The sequence below is a fragment of the Chelmon rostratus genome, chromosome 18, assembly GCF_017976325.1.
Source record: "Chelmon rostratus isolate fCheRos1 chromosome 18, fCheRos1.pri, whole genome shotgun sequence".
NCBI lineage: Eukaryota > Metazoa > Chordata > Actinopteri > Chaetodontiformes > Chaetodontidae > Chelmon > Chelmon rostratus.
In genome coordinates, this window is record NC_055675.1 from 13,118,805 (window position 1) to 13,142,392 (window position 23,588).

The 23,588-nt window shown below is 42.2% G+C and overlaps 1 protein-coding gene across 1 annotated transcript; it reads left to right on the top strand.

Annotated features, from left to right (window-relative positions):
• The first annotated feature begins 8,950 nt into the window (after nt 1-8,950).
• si:ch211-225h24.2 lies at nt 8,951-23,198 on the top strand. The gene is made up of 4 exons (XM_041958892.1): nt 8,951-9,341; nt 15,284-15,340; nt 20,106-20,221; nt 21,358-23,198. Exons 1-4 carry the CDS (start codon nt 9,255-9,257, stop codon nt 21,794-21,796), a joined length of 699 nt encoding a protein of 232 aa, XP_041814826.1. The 5' UTR covers nt 8,951-9,254; the 3' UTR covers nt 21,797-23,198.
• Nucleotides 23,199-23,588: the final 390 nt, after the last annotated feature.

Below are 23,588 nucleotides of genomic sequence, written 5' to 3' on the forward strand. Positions count from 1 at the left end.
AATTGCATCTCATCTACGTGTATGTAAATAAGTGTATTTCCCAAAGTGTTGAACAGCATTGTGGAAAGATTCAGGAGCTTGAGGGAAGCGATGCTACCAAGTTCTATGTTTCTGCTTCTGTTTGTGTGGTTCAAGTTCAGTGTCATCCTTGACCTGGATTTCATTGAGATTTTTTTGTGTTTGAGATGAAAAGATTGTTGCCTTAAGGCTCCGTTTGTGCAGTGAAAACTAAAATACCCCCCCTCCTTTCAAGCATAGTGCAGTGTCTCTAATATGCAGTGAAACAGAGAGGCAGCTTTTGATGTATTTGATGGACTTGGTTGATGTTGAACTTGAACCACAGCCCCTCCCTCTAAGCCTTATCGTGGGAGTCAGAATTTAGATGATTTTTCCAAACACGGCAGTAGACTTTAAAGACACGTTTCTAAATTCAGCTTGAGCGGAAGTCGCTTCCAAAATCCTCCGTCTTTTAATCGTGATTACTTTTCCTCTGGCATTTTGGCAATTTCCATGATGCAACACAGAGCTCCCGGGCCCCTCCTCTCGCGGGTTGCAGCCAGCGCTGTGACATCTTGACCCGTTTGCTTGTCCGAGACAGGAAACAGAGCAAGACATCACATCAGAAATGGCTTGCACTCGGATCAAGCCTTTGTGACAGTATGACCTCGCTCTTGATCCTGGAGTTGCCAGTATGACTTTTAGCCTTTCTGGCATCTCTCTGCTTTGTGTGTGTGACAAAATACCAGAGGAGCAAGAACGGAGCTGCTCTCAATCTGTTTGGCTGCCTCCTGAAAAATGCACAGAGAAAATACAACTCAAGCAGAAACATAAGTGACATGTGATCTTTAATGTGTGAATAATGCTACTTTGCACTTTTTTGTGTATATACCTTGTACATAATGATGTACATATCACGTTGATGCTGTATGAGATTAGTAGGACATGACATCGGGTGCTCCCAGCCTGTGTTGTGAGCTGGACAGGGCGACATCCAGCTGGACTGACACACAGCGCTGCTGTGTTGTTGTCAGGCAGAGGAACCAGGACAGCCACCCTGGGTTCCACCTGAACCGACATGTGAATCCACCCGGATATCTCCCGGTTGCACCCCACTGTCAGACAAGATAAATGTAGATGAATGACCTCTTAATGGTCTCTTAACATAGGTAGAGTTATTTTATTTTATTTTTTTTTTTGGGGGGGGGGTGTAAATCTGTTGTGCGCAATGCTTTGTAATGGAAAAAACATGACTTTGACAGCATATGAATGTATCACCGACGAAGAATGAAAATTAGCAGTTATACTGTAATTGTAAAGGCAGTTCTGTGTCCTTCCTGCTCTGGTTAAACAGAAGAGAGGTTATTTCTATGTCTAAGGAAAGATTAGCATGATACCAGGTCACAAGGTGTGTGCAGTGATACAGTGATCCCTCACAGATCCTCTTACGATACCTGTCTTTTTTAGACCAGCTTATACTTACATATGAGAGGGGTCACTAACCCTGAAATGGAGACACGTAAGAGTGTGACTTCAACAGGTCTGGTTATTTGTGTCCTTTGAGCTGGTGACAGGGATTTAAGTTGAATAAAGGCTTTCAATAATGATTTTGAATAATATGGTGTTATTTATCATTTATTGTTGCTGTGTGGCCAGTTTTTGCTCAGTTTAGCTTGTTTGCTGACTGTTTGTCCTCATTGCGGTACAGAGGCATCAAATGCCACTTCAGCAATCTTAGCTTGAGTTTGTATTGACATCTCCCTTAAAATTCTGTATAGTTACCCTAATAATGCGTAAATTAACACAGATTTTCAAGTTCTTGTGTGGTCAGTTAATTACAATATATATAGGGGTGTTTTTGTATTGTTTATAATACAGATTTGCATATGCCTATATAAACAGGGTTTTGTTTATTTTGCAGTTTTGCATTCAGATGGGTTGTGTAGTGAGTTTAATTCAGCTGCTTTGGCATTAGGCGTGTGCTGATTGGCAATCAGATCGACTATCTGATCTTCATTTGTTACTGTCGGACTTTGAATTAACTTGACCAGAAAAACTATTTTTTTGTGTGTGTGACTAGAGAGAGAAACTCAGGTGACTCAGACTCAGACCCTAGGTGTTATTCTTTAGATTGCCTTAGTGATGTGGAGCATTGTAAATGCCTAACAAAGCACCTTTGAAAATGCATTATTTTGTATGATTCAATCACACTGTATGCAAGGAAAAAATTAAAAGGTTGTAAACAACTGGGCAGATTTGTTTATTTGTCTCCTGTGACTTTCTGAAAAATACTGTGAAGAAAAAGAAGAAATACCTCCTTCATGCACTAGAGGTCAGCATAGATTTCCAGCATAGATTTCCAGCACATATTTCCCACACAGAGGTGACAAATCTGTAAGCTTTAATTCTCCATGATCCATTAAGGTGTGCAAATGCGCAGCCTGTACTGTATGTGAGTCCTGGAAATGACCCCAGTTGACCCTACACAAGCCTTGGCATTTGATTAGTGAACCAAATATTTCCCTAAATTTAGTCTGTCAACCATCAATTCAGCATAGTTTTCATGCGCAACATTTTGGTGCTCCAGCTTCTGTGACATCTCACTTGTTGACAGATTGATTCTTGCTGATTCACCATCGCTCACCTTCAGGCCAGCTGATCTGGCCGTCAGACAGTCAACTCCAGTGCTGCGAGTTAGCTGCCAGTAATTAACGCTCAAGGCGAAGTGTTCTGACCCAGTTATAGATCTAAGCTGCTTTGGAAACAAGCCCAAATCTATGCCAGCGGGAGCCAGCCGGGGTTGCACTTGTGTCACTCTGGGCTTAAGGGGAACTTAGAGTTGAGCTTTACGGAGAAAATGTGCGGAAATATACAAGGAAGTCCCAACACCGAGAGCGATTAACACAGGTTTAACCACTAGCTGGACACCAGGGTGAAACACACCCGCTCATCTGGGCTTTTTATCACATTCCCAGCCTCGGGGAAGAGAGGAGCCAGGAGTGAGGAACAGACAGTTTCTTACTTTACCTCAGTCTCTCCAAGTTCACACACACACACACACACACACACACACACACACAGAGGTCCATTGTGTGTATGTTTCAGTGGCCTCTCCTCAGGAGGCTCTGGTTACCGTCTCTTACAGCCAGCAACAAAGAGCTGAATGTCTTTGCTACCAACGAGATGGATGAGAAGGAGTGAAGGACATGTCCACAAGGTCTTCTAAACATTTAAAGGCCCGATACCGCCCGTGTGTGTACATTCATGTGCGTATGTGTCCCCAGAGGAGTGTTATGTCTGCGAGACTCTAATCTTACAGTATCATACCTGTATCAAATGAGAGCAAATACCAAGAGTAGCCTGATATGTCTCTGTGTGCTGCACCTGTGTTGAGCTCTGTAACAGATGCTTCAGGTGAATAAGACATTCAGAGAGTGCAAGAATAAGTATATTTACTGAAAAAAACAGTATGGAGGGAATGCATTTCAACCTCTCACACTATCTTTAAAAGACAGTTTCAGATCATGCAAAGTCTTTACAAGTAAAGAAAATGACAATGAGGTCATTGCACATCGCTGCACAGGCAATATGGCCAAAGTCAAAGGGTGATAGATCAGCTGCAGGCGACACTGTTAACGCAGAAATACAAGCATTGTTCCCATGTGTCACTGAGCACTTTCTTAATGGCCATGGAGTCCCAAGTTCAAGCCACAGTGTTGGTAAGTAATGAGTGAAGTGTCCTCGAGCAACACACCGAATCCCTCTCGGCCCTGGGGTGGCTCTTCTGTTGCAGATTTTGACCTTTGACTTCCTCATAGAGGGGATGTAACAGGTAACATCTCTCAAGGGTAAAACAATATGTCATCATATCAAATTACTTTGAAGAGCTCAAAGTTTACAGCCAAAGTTTCTTTCACAGACATGGAATGGAAAATGGACTCGCGTTTAAAATTTCCCTCAAGTGCAGTAGTCATGAGAAAACTTTCTTATAAGGGAACAATGGACATCTGTCTCTGCAGAGCTTAAGGGGTGGAGAAGGGCTGGTTGGCAAGGTGCATTTATATTGAAATATCACAATGGATGTAGCAAAGTACATAAAGGTTGTCAAAAAGTACTTTAAACTTTACTTTAAAGTAGCTATAATCAAAAGACAATGCGAAATGTTGCTTGTAGTTGAGATTCAGCTCATTGTTTAGCGGTCTGGCCTGCAGCTTGTTTTGCTTCACTCTCATAGTGTTGTTTTCGGCCGCAGCAGACAGCTGCCCGGTGGAGCAAAGAGCTAGATATTTCTCCTGGGAGTTGGTAGAGACCAAAAACAGAGCTAAAATAGTGAAGACTGGACTTGCATTTGTCAGTTGGACAGAAGCACGTCTCCAAATCTAGTGCTAAGATGCTCTGTTAAATGTGTAAATGCAACTGTTAGTTAACAAGTTCACCATATCAGCTCACAAGATATGTCAATGTGGTGTTCACAAGTTGTTTCCACTGCCCCCATGTGGTCAAAAGAGTTATTGCGGATTTAAGCACATTAATTTAAAAAAAGAGTTAACTTACTTGTATTTGAGTAACATTAATTCACGTAACAGTATCTGTTATCACTTTTGTCAACATATGGATTTTAAATGTGCTCAGGTTTATTTTCATCACTGTATATATTTTGTCCCCCTCTATTTATTCACACACAAACATAAACACATGGTGCACCAGGGTCAGGCATGATGAAGCACAATTCCTTTTTTAGCCTGGTGGATTTGTCTGTTGGTGTGTGTGTGTGTGTGTGTGTGTGTGTGTCCTCAGTGACGCAGCACATTTGACATTTGTCCTCCCTTTAAATGGCTCTTCCTGAACTGCGGAAGAGCTTAGCCTTGTTTTAAATGTGTTCTCTACCCTGAGCTCATTAAAACACCTTTTCGTTGTCATGCACACACACTCACCCCCCCCCCCCATGTTAACAGATGCATGCATTATTATTTTTATTACGCGCACCTTGTTTCATGGCTAATTTACAGACTGACAAGGGAAATAGCGGCTGTGTGGATGCGTGACGTTACCTGGCAGCTTGTTACCAAACACAAGGAAGTGCGACACATCCAATCTATTTTAGGTCTGCTGTGCAGAACTGATGAGGTGTGACTCAAAATTACCTTGTTGTGAATGAGATTAAGTGGCCAATTACAAGTCAAAAACATTCTCATGCATGTATAAAAGGGAAGCTGAACTCCTTACAAATGTGAGAAGGTTTGTCCACAGATGTATGAAAGAAATGGTGGAAAATAGGCTGGAAAGAAATCAAAAGTTTTATTTCCTTCAAAGCACAACTGCATGCGTGAAAGAGCACAAGCTTTCTTCTAGGTCCTGTGTTAAACCTACAGTAATGACTCAGCACTTCAAATCCACAGGTGTCCAACACCCAGACTACCTGCTGCACAGCTTCAAGACCCCCCAAGATGTTTTACTTTTCCATTACTTGATCCCCACTGTTTCTGTCTCTGACCTTTGACTTTCTCTGGCAAAGGCTTTTAGTTTCCCACAACCAATTCAATAAGTAAACTTAATAAGGGGTAGGATTTTTCTTAAAAAAACAAATGAATACTTTTTTTTTAACTTCACATGAAAAATATCCTCATAACTCTTTAAGAAAATGAGCACACATACGCTAAAAGAGTTCAATTTAAATTCTATAAAGCAGTTTTAAGTCACTTGCCAGATACAGACTGTTCATTAAAGCAACACTGAGGAGAATCTCTAAGGAACGTCTTTGAGTGTTGGCCTGTGAACATAATTAAACTTTAATCTCTGTTCTTGGCCAGCGAGTTTTGATGTGGTCCCGTGGGTTCGCACTGGACAGCCGTGTGACCTGTGAATCTCATCAGATGGCTGTTGAGTCATGGTTAATCTCAGCAGGCTCCTTCCGGTTGCTGAGTAGCCATGACAGGACTGAACTGAAAGGATCTCTGTCGTGGTTATTTTAGCAATGCTTAACATTCATGAGTCATAACATTTATGGAATGCAAAGAATGGTATACAATGTCATGTGACCAAGTAAGACCTCATTGTTGCCTTCTGTCTTTGATTTACTAATTAATATCAGGAAACATGTAACCTAATAACTATTGTCTTGTTAAAAAAATTGTGTAACTTTCATTTAATTACACCTGCAAGCCACTAGAGGGCGGCAGAAACAAGTGGTGAACACAACACAGGCTTATTGTCACTTTTTAAGTTGATGTAATTACTCATCAAGCAGTTACGGAGCAACATTAGCATTAACACGCTTCTGGTAACCTGGTGAATTTGAGTCTAATAGTCACTCTCTTTTGCCTCTATTTTGGTCTCCACCAACTCTTGAGAGAAATATCTCTTTAGCTGCTAAATGCTCCACTATGTTTACTGCTATGTTTAGCTAATGGCTGAAATTGTTTTGCTGGGAACTGTGAGAGTGAAGCACAAACAGTAAAGCTGTGGGCCGTAAAATCCAAAAGACGGGGCTAAAAGTTGCTCTGTGGAGCTGAAGGGAGCTGCACAGTCAGGTGGCAACTCTCTGTGTGACCATTCGTTAATACGAAACATCGATTATGGCCACTTTGAAATAATAAGTACCAGTGATCTAAAGGAATTTTACAGCAGCAGCACATTTTTCCGAATAACACCTTTGAATTCTGTCATCTCAGTGAAGCACAATTAAGCAATTAAGAGGTGAAGCACACTGGCCCAGGCACTCTTCAGGCTCGAGCTGCAGTTAAAGCCGTACAGTACATCTGGGTCCACGTGAGACGTTCAAGGCAGGTTGGATAATCCCAGCAGTGTCCCAGCGTGACTGCTGTGACCCTGTCAGACCTGACCTGCTGTCTCAATGATCAGAACAGCTGATGTCACGGGTTCCTCAATAATACACATACAGAACATGCTGACACACATACAGTACATCATGAAAGGTTGTAATCTCTAAACAGGGCTGGATTAACCCACTGGACGGACCCCGGGACAAGAGTTAGACGTGGGCCCCTAGTTATCCTTCAGTGAGTGGTAACGCTGAAGTTTAGTTTAGTTTAGTTGCTCATTACATTTCATGTCTGTTCAGTGAAAACCATGTATCTCCAAAGTATGTGATTCAGAATTTTTTTCTGATAATCTGAAGGATTAACTTGATATGTTAAAAAAATTCTCCTACTTCTTAAAATAAATAAACTATTTAAACCATTACGGATTATCTGGAAAACACATTGTCGTGAAGCTAAAATCTGGCTGTTTTTCTGAGCTCGTGAAAAGTTGACTTTTTGGAGATACAAGGTTCTCACAGGACAGCAAGTGTACAAACACATGACAGTCTTTTAGAATATGATACAGATACGCTGCAGATTAACCTACCCGACAGAATATAAAGTAGTTCAAATGAGCTCGAGCAATGATTACTTTTACTTTTGATACTTTAAGTACATTTGCTTACTATACTTACAAGAAAAACTACTTTTTACGGTGCAGTCTTCCCTCACAGCCTGAGGAAAGAAGCTACTGGGCAAACACAATCAAGAGGATTGATTAAGGACACACATACTAGCAACCAGGGCCACTTAGACTGTAAATAACCACTGCAGACATACTGTGGGAATTCATGGCCCAGATACGGACAGTTGATGACCCTGTGTCAAAGGGCACTGACCTCCCTGTTGACAGCTGATGGTCAGCTGGTGCTAATGAAGAGCTGACACCAAACCATATCAGAGCAGCTGATTATGAACACAAGCATGGTTGAACAAACACACATATACAGGCACAGGCAAAGTAACATCACAAGCTGACACAGTGCTTTAGAGCCAAGCATCGCTTTCAGTACCGGTCTAATCTGCAGCATTGCTGGAGCTGACTGAAGCTGCATTATTACATTGTTCGGTGTTAATTTCTTGCTAAGCATTGAATTCTGAATGAAATCACAACTGTCAATGAACTTTTTCTGGGCAGAAAAGAGTGGAAAACTCTGTTTCTTCTGTTTTTTTTAAAATGCAAATTCGTACACATCCAACAATCCACATTCCCCGCTGACTTACTGTATAATGTGGACATTGAATTGGGCATTTCAGGACCTTTGAATCAGGTGAGTGGTCTTAACCGGAGCTAAACTGTGGCTATTTTAAGAGGTCAGCCCACCAGCATAATGTGTCATTTGTTTCCCCTGGCGTCAGAGGTCTTAGAGGGAGAGAGAGGGAGCGAGAGAGACAGATTTAATTTTTAGTGAAATATCTAACCACTAACTCTGAGAATTCTTGGCTCCTGTTTGTATAAAACATTATACTCACACTTCTACTCGCTCTCCGAACAGGAAAAACTGTGCGCACCACAGACATTCCTGTGAGACAGAGCGGTGGATTTTATTTTATCTGCAGTAAACACAAGATCAGCCTTCAAGAGTGAAATATTAAGACAAACCTGTTCCGGCTGTTTTCATGTCAGACACAGATTTGAGTGAAGGATTGATTTAGTCCCCGAAAGTGGAGGAGATTTGTCTTATTTTGAAGTCTGGGAGACAAAAATATAGAAAGATGGTGAGTGAATGAAAAAACTCAAAAATAAACCTTGATTTGGTTTGTTTCTTTCATTTTTATGTGGAGGAGGTGTTTGTTTTTTTTTTAAAAGCAACTTAGATTTTGAGATTTCCTGCTCATCTTTTGAGGAGATCCCACTTTGCCAAACACTGATCAGACATACACACTCATAGTAGAAATAATGGCAAGACAATAACTAATAGGCTTTACAATTCCATGTCATTAGAGGACGTAAATCCTCAGTTCATTCAGATCCTGAAAAAGTTAACATTATTTTGCATGAATGCGTCGCTCAGTGCTTGCATTGGCCAGAGATGAGACGTATGACCCCTTCCTCCTTCTGCCATGGCAACTTGAAGGAACCGGGGCAAGGGGGGGATATGGGAGGAGCGACGGCTTGAGGTCCAGGTGGTCGAGCCTGCGTAAAAACGCACCGAGCGCACGCCAAACACTTACGAAAAAGCGAGCGTGATTAAAAAAACCCCCACAAAGCTCGGCCCTTCCAGCTCCTGGCACCTCTGTGAATGAATAAGCCGTTTGCGGAGAAAGCCTCCTGGATTTGCTGCTGCAGAAGTAACCGAAAGAGCGGAACGCGCTTCGGAGGTGCGTCGCTGCGATCGCTCCTGAAAACTGAGGGGAAATATTAGATTTGTTTTGGCCAAAGGAGGCAACTTTTTGAAAAGGTCAAGACGGCTTGTTTCAGCGACAAGAGGAGATATGTTCAAGAAAAGCAAGAGTAAAGTGCTGGTGGATTATGCGTCAGAGGAAGACGACATGTCCTGGCACTATCATCACTCCTACAAGGTAATGAGACGGATGGGAAGGAAAGTCAGATTCACTGCTGATGATGGCAAGCGGTTACGTTTCTTTGTTAAAGACATAAAGAACATGGCTCACTCTGTTTTCATACATCATTCAACTCTTTCAGTACATTTCAGGATATCTCTGCAATCTGGGAACAAGTTTCAGGAAAACCACTCAAAACGACCATAAACCAGATTTAGTTTTAAAAACGCTTAAATGATTTGTTGAGATTTTTGCCATGAGTCAACATACACAATATTATGAAGTAAATGTATGATAATACCATTAAAAACTAGATGCAAAGCTTCATAATGAGGCACAAAGCTGGTTTTCAGGCGCATCTTTACACTTCCTCTCCTGACTGCTTTATTGAAGTTGCTAAACTTCCTAAAAACTGACAAATACATCTCATGCTTCAATTGAGATAGTGGAGCAGAGGGAGGAAGAGGAGGAAGAGGAGGAGGAGGAGGACAAGTGCTCTAACTCAGAATGTCATGTCAGCTGAGGAGGAGAGTGACACCAAATGCTGAGAGGTCAAAGAAGAAAAAGCCCATTGTAAACTGAAGTCAGCTCATGATTGTCTCCACACACGCACACACACACACACACGCACACACACACGCACGCACACACACACTTGATCATACAAATCCATTTCAAAGGTGAGCAGCGGTGTGTGAGGTCTAAGAGCCTCGGTATCATCTGTATCAGCACTTGCAAGCAGCTGGGCTCTGTCAAGGTTTCGGGGGGGCGGTGTACAGGGGAGAATCCATGATAGCACACACACACACGCACGCACACACACACACACACACACACACACACACACACACACACACACACACACACACACACACGTAAGGCATCCAGCAGTCCTGTCATAAGAAATAGCTACCTGGCATGTTTATTCCTTCTTGTAGTAGAATCCACTTGATTCATAGATTTGGTTCCTAGTGGAATTTAAAGGGGACAAGTTTGAGGTGTTGACCTCCAGTTGAATTCTAGTCATATCTAGAATTCTTCATTGTGCTTTGTTTTACGATAAACCCTCAGAATATCTGGATAGATACGGAAGTTAAAACTCGCACTGTAGTTTTTCTTCATGAAGGTTGGAGTCAGGATGAAGTCAAAATAATGTGCTATCATCACGCCTGTGGTAATCAGCTCGCCGTATGTGTGATAAAAACTTCTTTAAACTGAGGAATGAGTCAAGGTCTGTGGACAGAGTAAATCAATATAGTGAAAGTTTCACAAGTGTGTTACAGTGCCTGAATAAAAGTACACATTAACAAATAAGATAGAAATCCAGGGCGTGAATACTTTTTTTATTTCATCAGAGAAAATATTTAGAAGTTTAAACCATGTCAGCTTTTATTCACTGCCTATTGCGCCTGCAATTACTGATGCACAGCATTCACTGGATGCATAAATGTGTCATGTGTTTGGCAATTGGGAAGATCAACCAACACTATTTCCCAGCATTTTTCATCTGTTGTTGTGATAATGTCGAGATCTGCGACCCTTGGCTGACTTTTATTGGGTTCTTAACTTCCACCCTGGGAACCAGCGCATGTGGCCCTCACCTCTGAGGGGCTGCTTCGAGTTCAGCTTGTGCGACTCTGTTTCCAGTGGTTATGACCCACTTTGGTCATAAGAGCTGATCTGAGATCAGAGCAGCGACTTCTCCTTAGAATTCCTGGGAAAGTCATCTGGGAGGTCTCCTTGTGTTGCCATGGCACCAAAGTACATCCAGGGGCCAGGGGTCGGATCATAAAATGTTGTAAACACGGAGATGAGGCAGATCCAGCCCGGCAGTGATACAGGATGAAGCCAGGATAAAAAGTTATGATAACACAGTCTGGACATGCAGGCTTTTCCTTCCCCTCATTCAAATCGCAGCACCTACACTGATCACCCGAGAGAGAGGCCTAAAGATTAAGATTATCTGAGGCATTTCTGCATCATGATCATATTGTACATCTGTTTAGCCGCTCCTTAAATTCTTCTGGGGATCCGGAAGTCGCCAAAGATAATCAAACATGTTTGGCCGAAGTCGTAAATGTTTAATCAACTTTAACTACCACACCCTGATTCCACAAAAGTTTGATGCTGTGTGAAACAGTTTAACAAAGCTGAGCTCATGTAGTAGCATCCTTTATACCATCATGTGTTCACAAAGTGTTGAAACTCGCTCCATCCTTGCTTGTGAATGACTGAGCCTTTCCAGGATGTTCCTTTCATACCCAATCATGATACTATCACCTGATACCAATCAACCTGTTTACGTGTGGAATGATCCAAACAGGTGTTTTTGGAGCGTTCCACAACTTTCCCAGTCTTTTGTTGCTTCTGTCCCAACTACTGTTTACCTTGTCTTACAGTATATATTGTACCGTTCAGTATCTTAGAACATAAAGAAAAGCAGCAACTCTTCACAGTTGAGAAGCTGGAACCAGTAAGTTACAGTCATTCCTCTCTGAAGAATGACTCTAGTCATCTAAATTGTTACCAATTAATTTTCTAATAAGTGAATTATCAATTAATTCACTAGCCTAACTGTTTCAGCTTTAGTTAAAAATGTTAGATTAACATGACAGTAACTTATAGTAATTAACTTTAATTGGTCATCAGTATTATTTCTTTAAGTGTCAGTAATGTTTCTTTGAATTAAGACGGATTCAGGGACAATAATATCTATGAAAAAATGAAATAAATCTCTTTGTCAGTGGAAAACAGTGTATAAGAGCACCATGGGTAGGCTGTGGTAAAATGTACAACAACATACGAACAAAAGGTGGACAAAAAAACAGAAACACCTGACTTTTTAATCCAATACAATAAAATAATTTTTCCAATAAATGCCTTTGTTTATCCAGAGAGGTTTCACACATATTCATACGTGGAAACTGCAGAACAACCACAGTCTGATCTGATGGCTGCTGGGCATCCCGGAGGCCTTGCTGCGCTCTCACTGTCTCCACCAGCATTTATCCTGGTTGTAGTTTACATGTCCGTTGATGCTCAAGGCAGAACATAAAACACGTGGTGCCGGTCAAATGAGTTGATACTGTGTCCAGACAGACGCAGTCAGACACCAGCAGGCAGACAGACACAGACAGACAAAGGGATAATACATCCACAGACACGCCGAGGAAAAGAGGGAGAGCACAAAATGCAGGATTTGAAGTTAATATCTGTCCTGCCTCCACAGCGCTCAAGGGCGCCTGCAGCACAGGCCCGGTGCAGCTTGCTTTCTCTATTGAAGTTCAGCGGGCTCTAAGAGGCAGCTGTGAGCTCGCAGGAGGTGCGTGTGCCTGTTTGCCTGTGGCTTAAAGCGGTAACACACCTGAATACTTCAATAACTCTAATTCCACCATCGGGAGCCCTCTTTGTGAAGTGGGATCGTGAGAGTGCAGATCAGGCATGAACACAGACTTCAGACGGGCTCACATCTAAATCATTAGTGGTGAGGATGAGAAAGGTAAAGCTGAGTGGATCACCTGCTGAGGGGGAGAGGAATCAAATGTTTGTGAGTTTGGTCTCTGGAGATCAAACCAAGTCATCATGAAGGAGCTTTTTTATATTCAAAGCAAGTTTGTCACTGTGAAAAATGTAATTATTCACTTTCTTCCTGAGGTTCAGGCTTAAAGGTCGACACCACTCTCATATCTACACTAAACGTGATGCCGCAGCCAGGAGACGCTAGCTTAGCTTAGCACAAAGACTGGAAACAGGGGGAGACAGCTAGCAAGGCTGTGACACACACAGACAAAAACCACAATTTGTCGATATTACAACAATAAATGAGATATACTGTGTTAATTAGTAAAGTTTAATGGATGCTAGCAGGCTGAATTCATGTCATATCATTCAAAGCATGTGAAAATCAATCAAAATAAGAAGATCTAGAACACAAAAAATACAGAACTCTGCAAAATTTAGTCTATTTAAATTATGTGTTTGAAGGTTAGCAGTCAGGGCAGCCATCGTGTAATAATGTGCAAACACCTCCAAGTCAGAAAAACAGGACATTTTCCTGTTTTTTTCTCATTTCGCCAACATGTTGTGAATGCAGCGAGAGCCAGGCTGAGCGCTTCCTGTCTGAATGCTAAGATAAGCTAAGCTAATCATCTACTGGCTGTCTCACATTTTCTGCACAGGCGAGGAAAGCAAATAGGCGTATTTGTCAAGAGGTCGAACTGTTCCTTTAAGCGTATTTGGCCCGGTGTGTTTTGTGAGTGCCTCGGTTTGGAGAATGTGGCGTTTTGTTGTCGTGCAGCGGCTCTTGGAATCTGCTGTCGGTACTCTGGGATTGAAATTCACTGTGCGTCTGTATTGCCTAGTAATCTGGCTTTTTGAAACACAACACCGTGCTAAAATTTACACACTTGACACACAGACTCAGTCAAAAAGGGAAAGAGAGGCAGACTGAAGGGAAAAAAGCCCCCCTGAGGTGTGAAAGCAGAACTCTTGCTTTCTGTTGTTGGGAGAGGTTTTTTTTTTCAGGGACACTACTCTCTCTCTCCTGAATCTCCTCCCCTCCTCACTCTCTCCCTCTGTTCCAAGCTATTAATGCTTTTACACTCTAACAGTAGTCAGCAATGAGTGTGTGTGTTTGTATGTGTGTGTGTGTGTGTCTTTGATCAGCTCAGGTGGCGGAGACCCAGCAGACTTTGCTCAGACATGTCCTCGTGGAGACGTTCGGTGTTAGAAGTTCTTACAGCTTTGATCATTTTACAGGAATTCTGGCTCCGCTTCAGTAATCTCAGGCTCAGCTGCACGTCTGATGACTTCTTGCTGCCCTCTGCCTATGATTTAATGTTTTTAAGTCTTTTGGAACAAGTCCAAGTCAAGGCATAAGATGTCTGTGACTACAGTAAATATCAGTCAAAATGGACTTTTCAATGAATGTAAGACTCGAGGAAACAGATTGTCGTGAGTGGCACGATAAGGTTTAACCCTCAGTGTAAGAGCTGCAGGTTTTTAGATATCTTTGTTGGTTTGTGCACAGAATTAACCCATCTAAATTTAGCTGTGGTAGCCATTAATCTGGTTGCTTCAGCTGCTTTAATTCAAGGTGTGGGACCAGGAGAGGCCTGTCTGAAGCTGTTTTATTTGCTTTCTGTTTGTTTTGGGATTTTATCAGAGAACAAATTTGAACATTTTTGCATTCAAGTCTCAAGTCTTTAGGGAGGCAAGTCTTTGTAATTCAATTAGATTAATTTTGTTAATCGTGACTTCCTGACAAAAGAGAGAAAAACTCAAGAAAAAAGAAGGAAGCTGTAATAAAACTTCTTTAATTAATAACCATATTGTAGAAAAAGTTGCCCAACTTATGCTAAAACTTCATTTTCGTGATTGCAGTCCAACTCACTAGACCTACAGCAATATGTATTCATTAATCATTATCACTGTTATTATTAAAATTCAAAAGCTTATCAAAACAAACTTGCAAAGTGCTTCACATAAAATAATAAAAACAGTGAAACTATTACACAAATGGAAAATGAAAAAAAAAAAAAGACTCTGGAGACTGAAGGACAATGGGACCAAAATAGCTCTACTTATATACCCAAATAGTGTCATGTACTGTTGATGCAGTAGGTCATGAATTTGTTTTCTCTCTCTTTTGTTTAAATCTGCCCTCTGAGCTCTGTGGCTTCCCCTCATCCTCCCCAGCCCTCCATCCATCCATCCCTCCATCTCGCCGTCCAAACATGGCGTGTTTATGTTACGGCTTTAAAAAGGCTGCACTCTCTTTTACAGGAAAGCCTGCACACACTCCACACACACACACACACACACACACACACACACACACACACACACACACACACACACTTCCCTGTGCTGCAAAGTGTGGACGGTGTTTGTGTTTGGGGGGGTTGCTGTTTGTGTTAACTCTCTGCTGTTGTGTGTGTGTGTGTGTGTGTGTGTCTCAGGACAAAGACATAGAAGGAGAGGAAGAGGAGGAGGACGCTGTCGCTGCAGTATCCAAGGTAAACAGCACAACTTCACAGCTATTGGGATGCAACGCAGACACAAACACACCATCGGCCTCCACACTTATTCTCCATATCCTTTGTTAAACCTCAATGCACTCAGCTCCTAGCTGTCAGGTGACCAGAAAGTGTTTGCCGGTGCAGCTGAAGTAAAGCAGGACGGTCAGGATACTGAGGCCGCAGTGTCTATCTGTAAACATGCTGTCCCCTGCTTTATCTGCAGCCTTATCGCTGGAACGCTGTCTCATTTGTTGTTACTGTGCACGTTACCTCTGAGGTCACTGTAGATTAAGGGTAAAGATTTAAAGGATAATTCTGGTTCGTTCTATTTTCTATTTGTAGTTTTGACCACCATCAGAGTCAAGAAGGGGCGAGAAACACGAGCAGTCCGGTGATTATAGTTTTAAAGTTTAGTCAACTATCAGCCGTCTGCTGCAAACATCCGTCACAGTTTACAGACCGACTTCCTGCCTGCTGTAATTGTGTGCACACAGTTTTCTTATACTTTACTGAGTCCTTTTTGAACCTTTTGTTAGATTCCTTGGTGTGGGAACCTCACTGTAAGACAAAAATCGCTCGTCCATCGTCGTTAAAGTAGCCGGCAAAATGACTGGCGTGCAGCAGCTTTCTTTAGCAGATATCTGTGACGGGCAGGTTGAAGGCACAGTTGATTTTGGCCAGCTCTGACCACTTAACTCCCTTCTGGGTGGAGATACAGGTCACTTGCACCAAACATCATGTCTACCATTCCAGTGGGTTATTACTTGATGCTAACAAACAGATAAATCTTTTTTATTTGTTTGTTTGATGTGACTGATCAAACTCCCATGTCCTCTTGTACGTTGTGCTTGTGTTTTTGCCCTCTACTATAAATCTAATTTCCTCTTTAGGGTCCGTAGAGATCTGAACTGAACATTTCGGGTCCACACAGTGTCAATTTCACCTGTGTGTCCATGCATTCCAGTCCATGTCTGACTTTATTGGAGGAAATTACTCTAAAACATCAAAATATACCTCAGATTACAAAAAGCTTAGCCGATAACATTCGGCTGTAAGTCTAAATATCGTCAGCTGGCTTAGTGTAATTGGACATTTACCACTAACTCTAAACTGCATGACTCTGCTAACACTTACACACACACATGTATTTCTTTCTTTCTCTTCAGTAATTTTTAAATTACTGTCAATATCATATCATGTGCTGCTGTTATTTTTGGCATTTATGTTGCTGTCGTAATGCTGCAGTCTTCAGTCTTTACCAGCTAAGACATTCGATTTTAAGGATTTAGGAGGTATGTCAGCTGACTGTTGATTGTTTGAAACACTGATGAGTGCCAAAACTAGATCCAGGGAGTATCTCTTTCAGTTTAGATAAACAGTTTGCATTATAAAGTGAGGATGCTTGGTGGTAAATATGGTGAAAAATGGTTTTATGATGAGGATAAGTGGCCTTTGTGTGTGCAGGCAACTTTATTCGCAGCTGTGCCCACTCTCCAACAATGTGTGTGTGTGAGGGAGATTATGTGCTGTATCTTTGTTCATGAGAGATGATCTGTACCGACAGCAGGCCTTTACTCACAGGTGTGGTCGTGTCTGAACTCTTCTGACCATGGTGCAGAGCTTGAGGGTAAACCTCAGATGCTCATAATGTATTGTCTTTGAACTCTGGCTGGGGTCCTGCTGCATGTTTAGCTGCTTCAGTGGACTCAGTTCTCAGAACATATTTCACAACCTGTCCTGTTTGTGAGGATACGGGTGGCTGTGCTGGAGAGGGGAAGGAAACGCGGCATTCTTTCGAGGAGCTGGCCCTTTTGGATGGGAACAATCCCCGTGGAAGAAAAACAAGGCTGAAAATAGCCACAGACTGCTCTGACACCGTGGAGGGCTACAGTTCTTACACCACCGGTTGTTTTATGCTCATATTAGGGCACGCAAAGTGGATGCGGAGGCCTGGAAGCGGAGGTTACCTTTCGCTGTGAGAGGCCGATTCCATTTCTAGGTGGAGGAACCGTTTTGCAACATAAAATTCATCAAGCAGCATCAAGTACTTCATAAACATTCTTGATTTCACCCTTAAAAGCATATACAGTATTTTATAAACAGATGTCAAAAGGACTTACTGTACTGTGTCACAATGTGATTCACTTCTATGCTCGTGGTCAAACTGCCACAGTGACTGTCATTTGTTAAATGAAGCAAATCTAACTTTGACGATATTTACAGCGACCCATTTAACGGTGCTAATGTTTAATAGTGCTGAAACAATAAGGAAGTTGATTGATCAATAAATCCTTGAAAGGAATAGTTTGAAACTTTGGGAAATGTGATTATTCACTCTCTTGCTGAGAGTTCAATAAGAACATCAAAGCCATTCTCATGTCTTTATGGCAAATACTGTAGCTGCAGCCAGTTATCTTAGCTTAGCATAAAGACTGGGAATCAGGGGAAACTGCTAGCCTCGCTGGTCTGGTCGATTTTAAACTTTGGTTTTTGTCTAGATTAGCCAAACAAGATACGGTGTGTTGATAATGAGGTGGATTTTGTTACCCTCAGACAGAGTTAGGCTAACTGTTTCTCAGTGTTGCTCCATCTTGCTCCATAAAGGTTATTTTTCAAGCAAAAATACCATCATTTGCTGATCCCAGCTTCTCAGATTGATTGATTGATAATGGAAAATCGACAAAGAAAGAAAAAGAAGGCAGCAAATGTCATGGACGTATCAGAACTCATTAAAAGTACATGCTGAGCTGCTGACACCTGAAGCTTAGGCTTTCAGACAACCTCCAGAAGCAATGATCTGGTTGCTGCTATAAAAGCTGTTAACCAAAATTGGCAATATTTCCTAATTCCAATGCCTCTTTAATCTCCCAGCTTCCATCTCTGGGGTATGGATGGAAGAATTTGGCCCAATAAGAGCTCTATTGTTCTGCCAGGGGTGGATCAGTCGGCAACGTTCCCCCATACAGCGAACCCCAGTGAGCTGGTTGGTTTACCACGGTGCTTTTTGGCCGGAGAGATTATTGGGCACCGAGCAGCTTTGGATCTAGAGGCCTGGAGGTTAATGCTGAAGAGAATGGCGAATAGGCAGGCCTCTGTATGTGCACACATGCATGCGTGCACATACACAGCTGGAATTTAGCTCCACACGCACATACACACAGAAACAGTCGGCCTGTTTCGGCATCTCTGGTTTCTGCACTGCAAAGCTCGAGCTACGGCAAACCCGACCCACGCTTTACACTTGACGGCACACGGGAAACAAGAGGCAGAGGGGAGACAGAAAGAGTAGAGACGGGGTGTTGAAATAGCTGAGACCAGAATTCTGTAAATATTTTTGGATGGTAAAAAAAGAAAACTGGCAGCGTTGTTGCCCTCAGTCATGCTCATAACGATGAGAGGTGAGAGGAGGATTGATTTGAGCAACAGCGCCTGTCTCCTTATGAGATAGCAAAGTTAGGCTAAGCAAATCCATCAAATGTCACAGAGTTCTGAGCATGAGAAGACAAGCTGTTCAGTATAAACTCATGTTATCTAAACTGTGACATTGTGAAGCTTGACCTCAGACCTGGTGACAGACCTTATTGTATGTGTTCCTGTTTGGTTTGAGGAAGCACTGCTTTCATGGGCAGGTAGTTGTTTGCTTGTTGTAGCCACTGTCACATCCTCCCGTCTCGAACACAGAGAACGAATCAGGTCGAAACGCGTGTTGGTGTTCTGCGTGCACGCGGCTTCTCGATAGGTAGAACATAGAAACAAAAGAAGCCGTTCAGAGGGGTCGCCAAGGTCGGGTGCATTCATCAAACAACAGTGAGCACTGAGAGTGTTTTGATAACGGTAAAGCAAAGGCTCGCACGGATGTGAGTAGGAGTGGACGCTACGACCTTGACAACTGACGTTGGGAATTCTTCCCAGGCATGAGGAGAAACAGAGCCAAAAGTTTGTTCCATAATCGCTGTGGAGGGCGGTATCGGTGCTCGGTGGAAAGCTGCGAGGGCAGGGAGGAATTTTGATGTGACAGGGGAGTCCGGGGGAGTTTCAGAGGGAGTGGAGGGTCTTCCACTGGAATGTGCCGTACGTTGCTGCCAAGTCAATGCCACTCAAACTCGCTCTCTCTGTATCTACTTACCTAGAGTTCAACATATTAACAGGAATAACAAAGTTGCTCTGGTATGTTTTATAGTAGCATTATAGATTTACCTTAAAGAAGTAGTTCAATATAACATGATATCAGTTATGTATGTACATAAAGAGCAATGCTACAGCAAGCATATGGTTAGCTTAGCTTAGCACAAAGACTGGAAATGGAGAAAACATGAGCCTAACTCTTTTCAAAGAAGGCACCTACTAGTGGAGAAACTTCAGGATAAGAAATAGTCCTACCGTAAAACCTCAACATGTCCTTGTTACACTTAAGTTTGTTTTTTCTACACTGAACGAGACATAGTGTGTTAATATTCGTGATCGTTTCCTGTCCAGTTCCAGTCTTTGTGCTAAGCTAAGCTAACCAACTGACGACAGTTTCTCCACATTTACCACTGAGTCATGAGAATGTTATAAATCTTATCCAACTTGATCAGTCTCAACGTTAGGCTGCTTTCTACCTGGAAAGCTCACTTTATGAAATCAGCTTCTTCAGGTAGCATAAATCCCTCACAGGCACCAGAGATAATAATGATAAGCCGATATGCAGCAGATGAGGGTTATCATTTTAGCTTTGCAATTCAAGATCAAAAATGCTCTCTTGTCTGGTGGTTTCTTTCAGGAGGCCAAGGTGAAGAAGATCATGTCCAAGAAAGAGAGGAAGGAGAAGAAAATGTTCTCTTCTAAAGATGACGAGCACTTCTTGTTGACTGGGGTGAAGCTGGCTGACCGCAGGGGGTGAGGTTACACACACAGTATATTAACCCTTATCATGATGTTGCTCCGTGTACCCACCAGAATGAGTACTTTTAAAGATAGGTTCTGCTTAGTGATTTTGGCTTTGTTTATCATAGAGACAGGAACCAGCTAGCCAGGCAGTCTGAAGTTAGAAAATTAGCCTACTAGCACCCCCAGACCTCACTACTAGGCTCAGTATGCTAAGCTAAGCTAACTGCCTGCTGACTCTACTTTATTTAACCCACTGACATGCGAGTGCTATCAACCTTCTCTTAACTGTCGCCAAGAAACTAAATAAGCATATATATCCTAAATCCTAAAACTTTTCCTTTAAGTACATTTAGCTGCTAATAAGCATTTTTTTTTGTTTGACCGACATTTTAAAGACTTCTTTCACCACTATCCGCCATTTTAACTACATGTTCACTGACAGCTTGCTTTTCAAGGACAATATACATGAAAACTCAATTTAGATATTGGGCTAAATATTACATATCAGTCAACAAGCCAGGAGAAGGCTCTCCAAAAGCTATGTACCTAACCAGACTGGATTCCAATGCATTATATATGGGTACCTAATAAAGTGGCAACAGAGTGTAATTTAAAGTCTGTTGCAGAGAATTATTAGATTGTCACCTCAGCCTGAACGCAATCAAAGTGAGAGTTATTGATTACTTTACAACAATATTAGCTCTGTGTAACTGCTAAAAATCACTTCAAGTATTTAAATTGTATGTCAGACCTGGTTCACATCATTGTCAGGGGCCATTAATGCTTTAAGTGTGTGGAGCAAAACTATTTACAAACTTGATTAGAAATAATGGAGTCACGTCCGACCACTTGTATCTGTTTATATGTAAGACGGAGCTTCATTTGCCAGTAGCTGTTAACTTTCAGGCTCCTTGAGGAAGTGGAACATGTATGAAGAGGAAAACCTAAATTAATCACTCCTCTGTGACAAACAACAGGGAATTCCTGTACAATGGCTTGCTGTATGGGGAAAATTCCACCCTCCAGTGAAAAGACCCTCCATGCACGCCCACATTCCTATTTATAGTTAAGATGTGAGCTGTGAACAGGTTGTTCTATATGCTGAAAGTTTGTGCTTCTCTTCCTCTTCCTGGTTCTCTCTACAGGTCTCACAAGAAGATCAAGGATGATGAGAAGGAGAAGGAAAAGCAGGACAAGCCAGAGAAGGGCCACTGTTTCTGGGAGAGCGTCACCATGACGATGAGGCAGATCTCACCCACCAAAAAACTGGAGAAGATGGAGGGCTGGGAGTCGCCTCACCTGGAGAACTTAGCTGAGACTGGGACCGACGAAGCCCCAGAGGATAAGAGCCGGAAAGGGGACTCTCCAGTGTCCTTCGCCGACTCTCTAGGCCTCCCATTGGAATTGGCTTCCTGGGCGGGCCGGGGTCTTGAGGAGGACTCCTCCCGCTATGCTAACCTGTCGGACTCCAAGGATTCAACAGCTGCCGTCAGGTGGACAGCCCGCGCCAAAGTCAAGCTGGCCGGCATCAGCAGGATGAGCAGAGGGATTGTGTCAGAGAGCGCTTGGGAGGGCTTTAAATAGTGGCCATTTTACCTTTGACACCCTCCCTCTTCACCCATGTACCATCAATAAAGTGGATGAAGACCTGAACCAAATATCTGCTTGTCTCTGTAGTCTAGTTCTGGATGAAACCAGTGTTAATTCCAACTGGTACTGAGAGGCTGTAGTCAAGCCATGAACAGGAAAGTCAACACATTTTGTTTGTTCTTTTTATCTTTAGACTTTAAGTCTTTGAAAACTGTGTTTGTCAGTTTTCTCAGCAGGCTTTCTTGGCAGGACTGCCACTTATAAATAGCTGACAGAAACAACAAATAAAAGCCTTAAACTACTGCACCATTTTAACTGTGATATACACTGGCCTGGAAGTCAGATAATCTATATAGCCAAGAGATGAGAAGAGTGATTTTCATATAATTATTGTGAGTGATGATAGTAGAGAACCACTGAAGAATATTCTAACCTGCTACTGAAGACTTTGTGTTGGTTTCCACTTCCTTTCTGTCTATGCACCATCTGAGTGAAGAATGTGAGTCTGAAGCCTTGATTTATGCGTAAAGAATGGGCTTCAAATCTGTGCAATCATGTTTGTATGTGTGTGAAAGAGAGGTTAAGAGGAGAGGAGGTGAGTTTGTGGATTGACACGCACCCGCATCTGTTTTAGTGAATCGCAGCTGGCATCGCAGGGGAGATGTGAAGTTCGGTGGTTGTGTTGGAAGTGTGTGGAGGTGAAAAATGCAATGTTCTTTAAAAAAAAAAAAAAAAAAATCAAAGCAACCCCCACAGTGTCATAGACTGATACATGTTCAAATCCGATGCTGAGTAATATTTATAAGTGTAATGATCAAAAGATAAAAGCCAAACTCTGTGAAAAGCAGTGACTCCTTGCATACACCTGTGAAGTGCCTTGTATCAACACAATGACATCATGCATTTACTGTAAAATTGAACCAGACCAAATCAGAGCACAAACCTGCTGTGCTCGTTAGTGTCTATGCAGGTGCAGGTGGGTCAACCCAGCATGCACCTGTGCTGCACCAGCCTTTGAGACACTTCCTGGTTTTCAGTTACAAACCAGTGTCCTTGGATGTCGTTTGCTTCAGTAGCAGGAGCAGCACAAGTGCTTGTGTGCTACATTGTAAAAAGCTGGTCAGTTGTTTAATGCTTACCTGTATATTGTATAAGACTGAGACACTGTAGAGTAATTTCTGCAATGATTTTTCTTTTAGGTTTATGAGAAACTTCATGCCACTGGTCTTCGCTTTAATCTGTTAACTGAATTTCTTTGATACTTAAATCTGCTTCAATGCAGCTGAACATGTACACAGATACAGGTCCACTTCCAGGGATGTCTGTATCCTGTATTTATTCACTAAAAGGCTGGGTCACATTTTCTCAAGCAGAATAAAGATTTAGTTTGACTGTGTGGCTCTGCTTCTTTCAACAGTTTGCATTGTGGAGTGTATCTACGCCTTGATTTACCGGACTCTGCTTTCACCACCCAGATGGCTTTTGCTGATATCGTGGCCAAAACAGAGACAGCCTCCCCAAGTTCTCCATCAGCAGGCATTTAAAAGCGCACAGTTCCCACAGAAATGTCTGTTCTGTAAAAAACACTTTGGCTCAATTCCTCTCAGTTTATTTCAATATTGCATTGTGAAATGTCAAAGTAAATTTTAGAATATGTCCCCTTGCGTATAACAAGTTACCTCCCATTGAACCGCGTAGAAAAACCGAGACTGGAGCATAATCGGAAGAATATTAATAATTAATGCTCTTTTTGTTCAATGACAAGCATTTTTTCCTTGATGTTTCA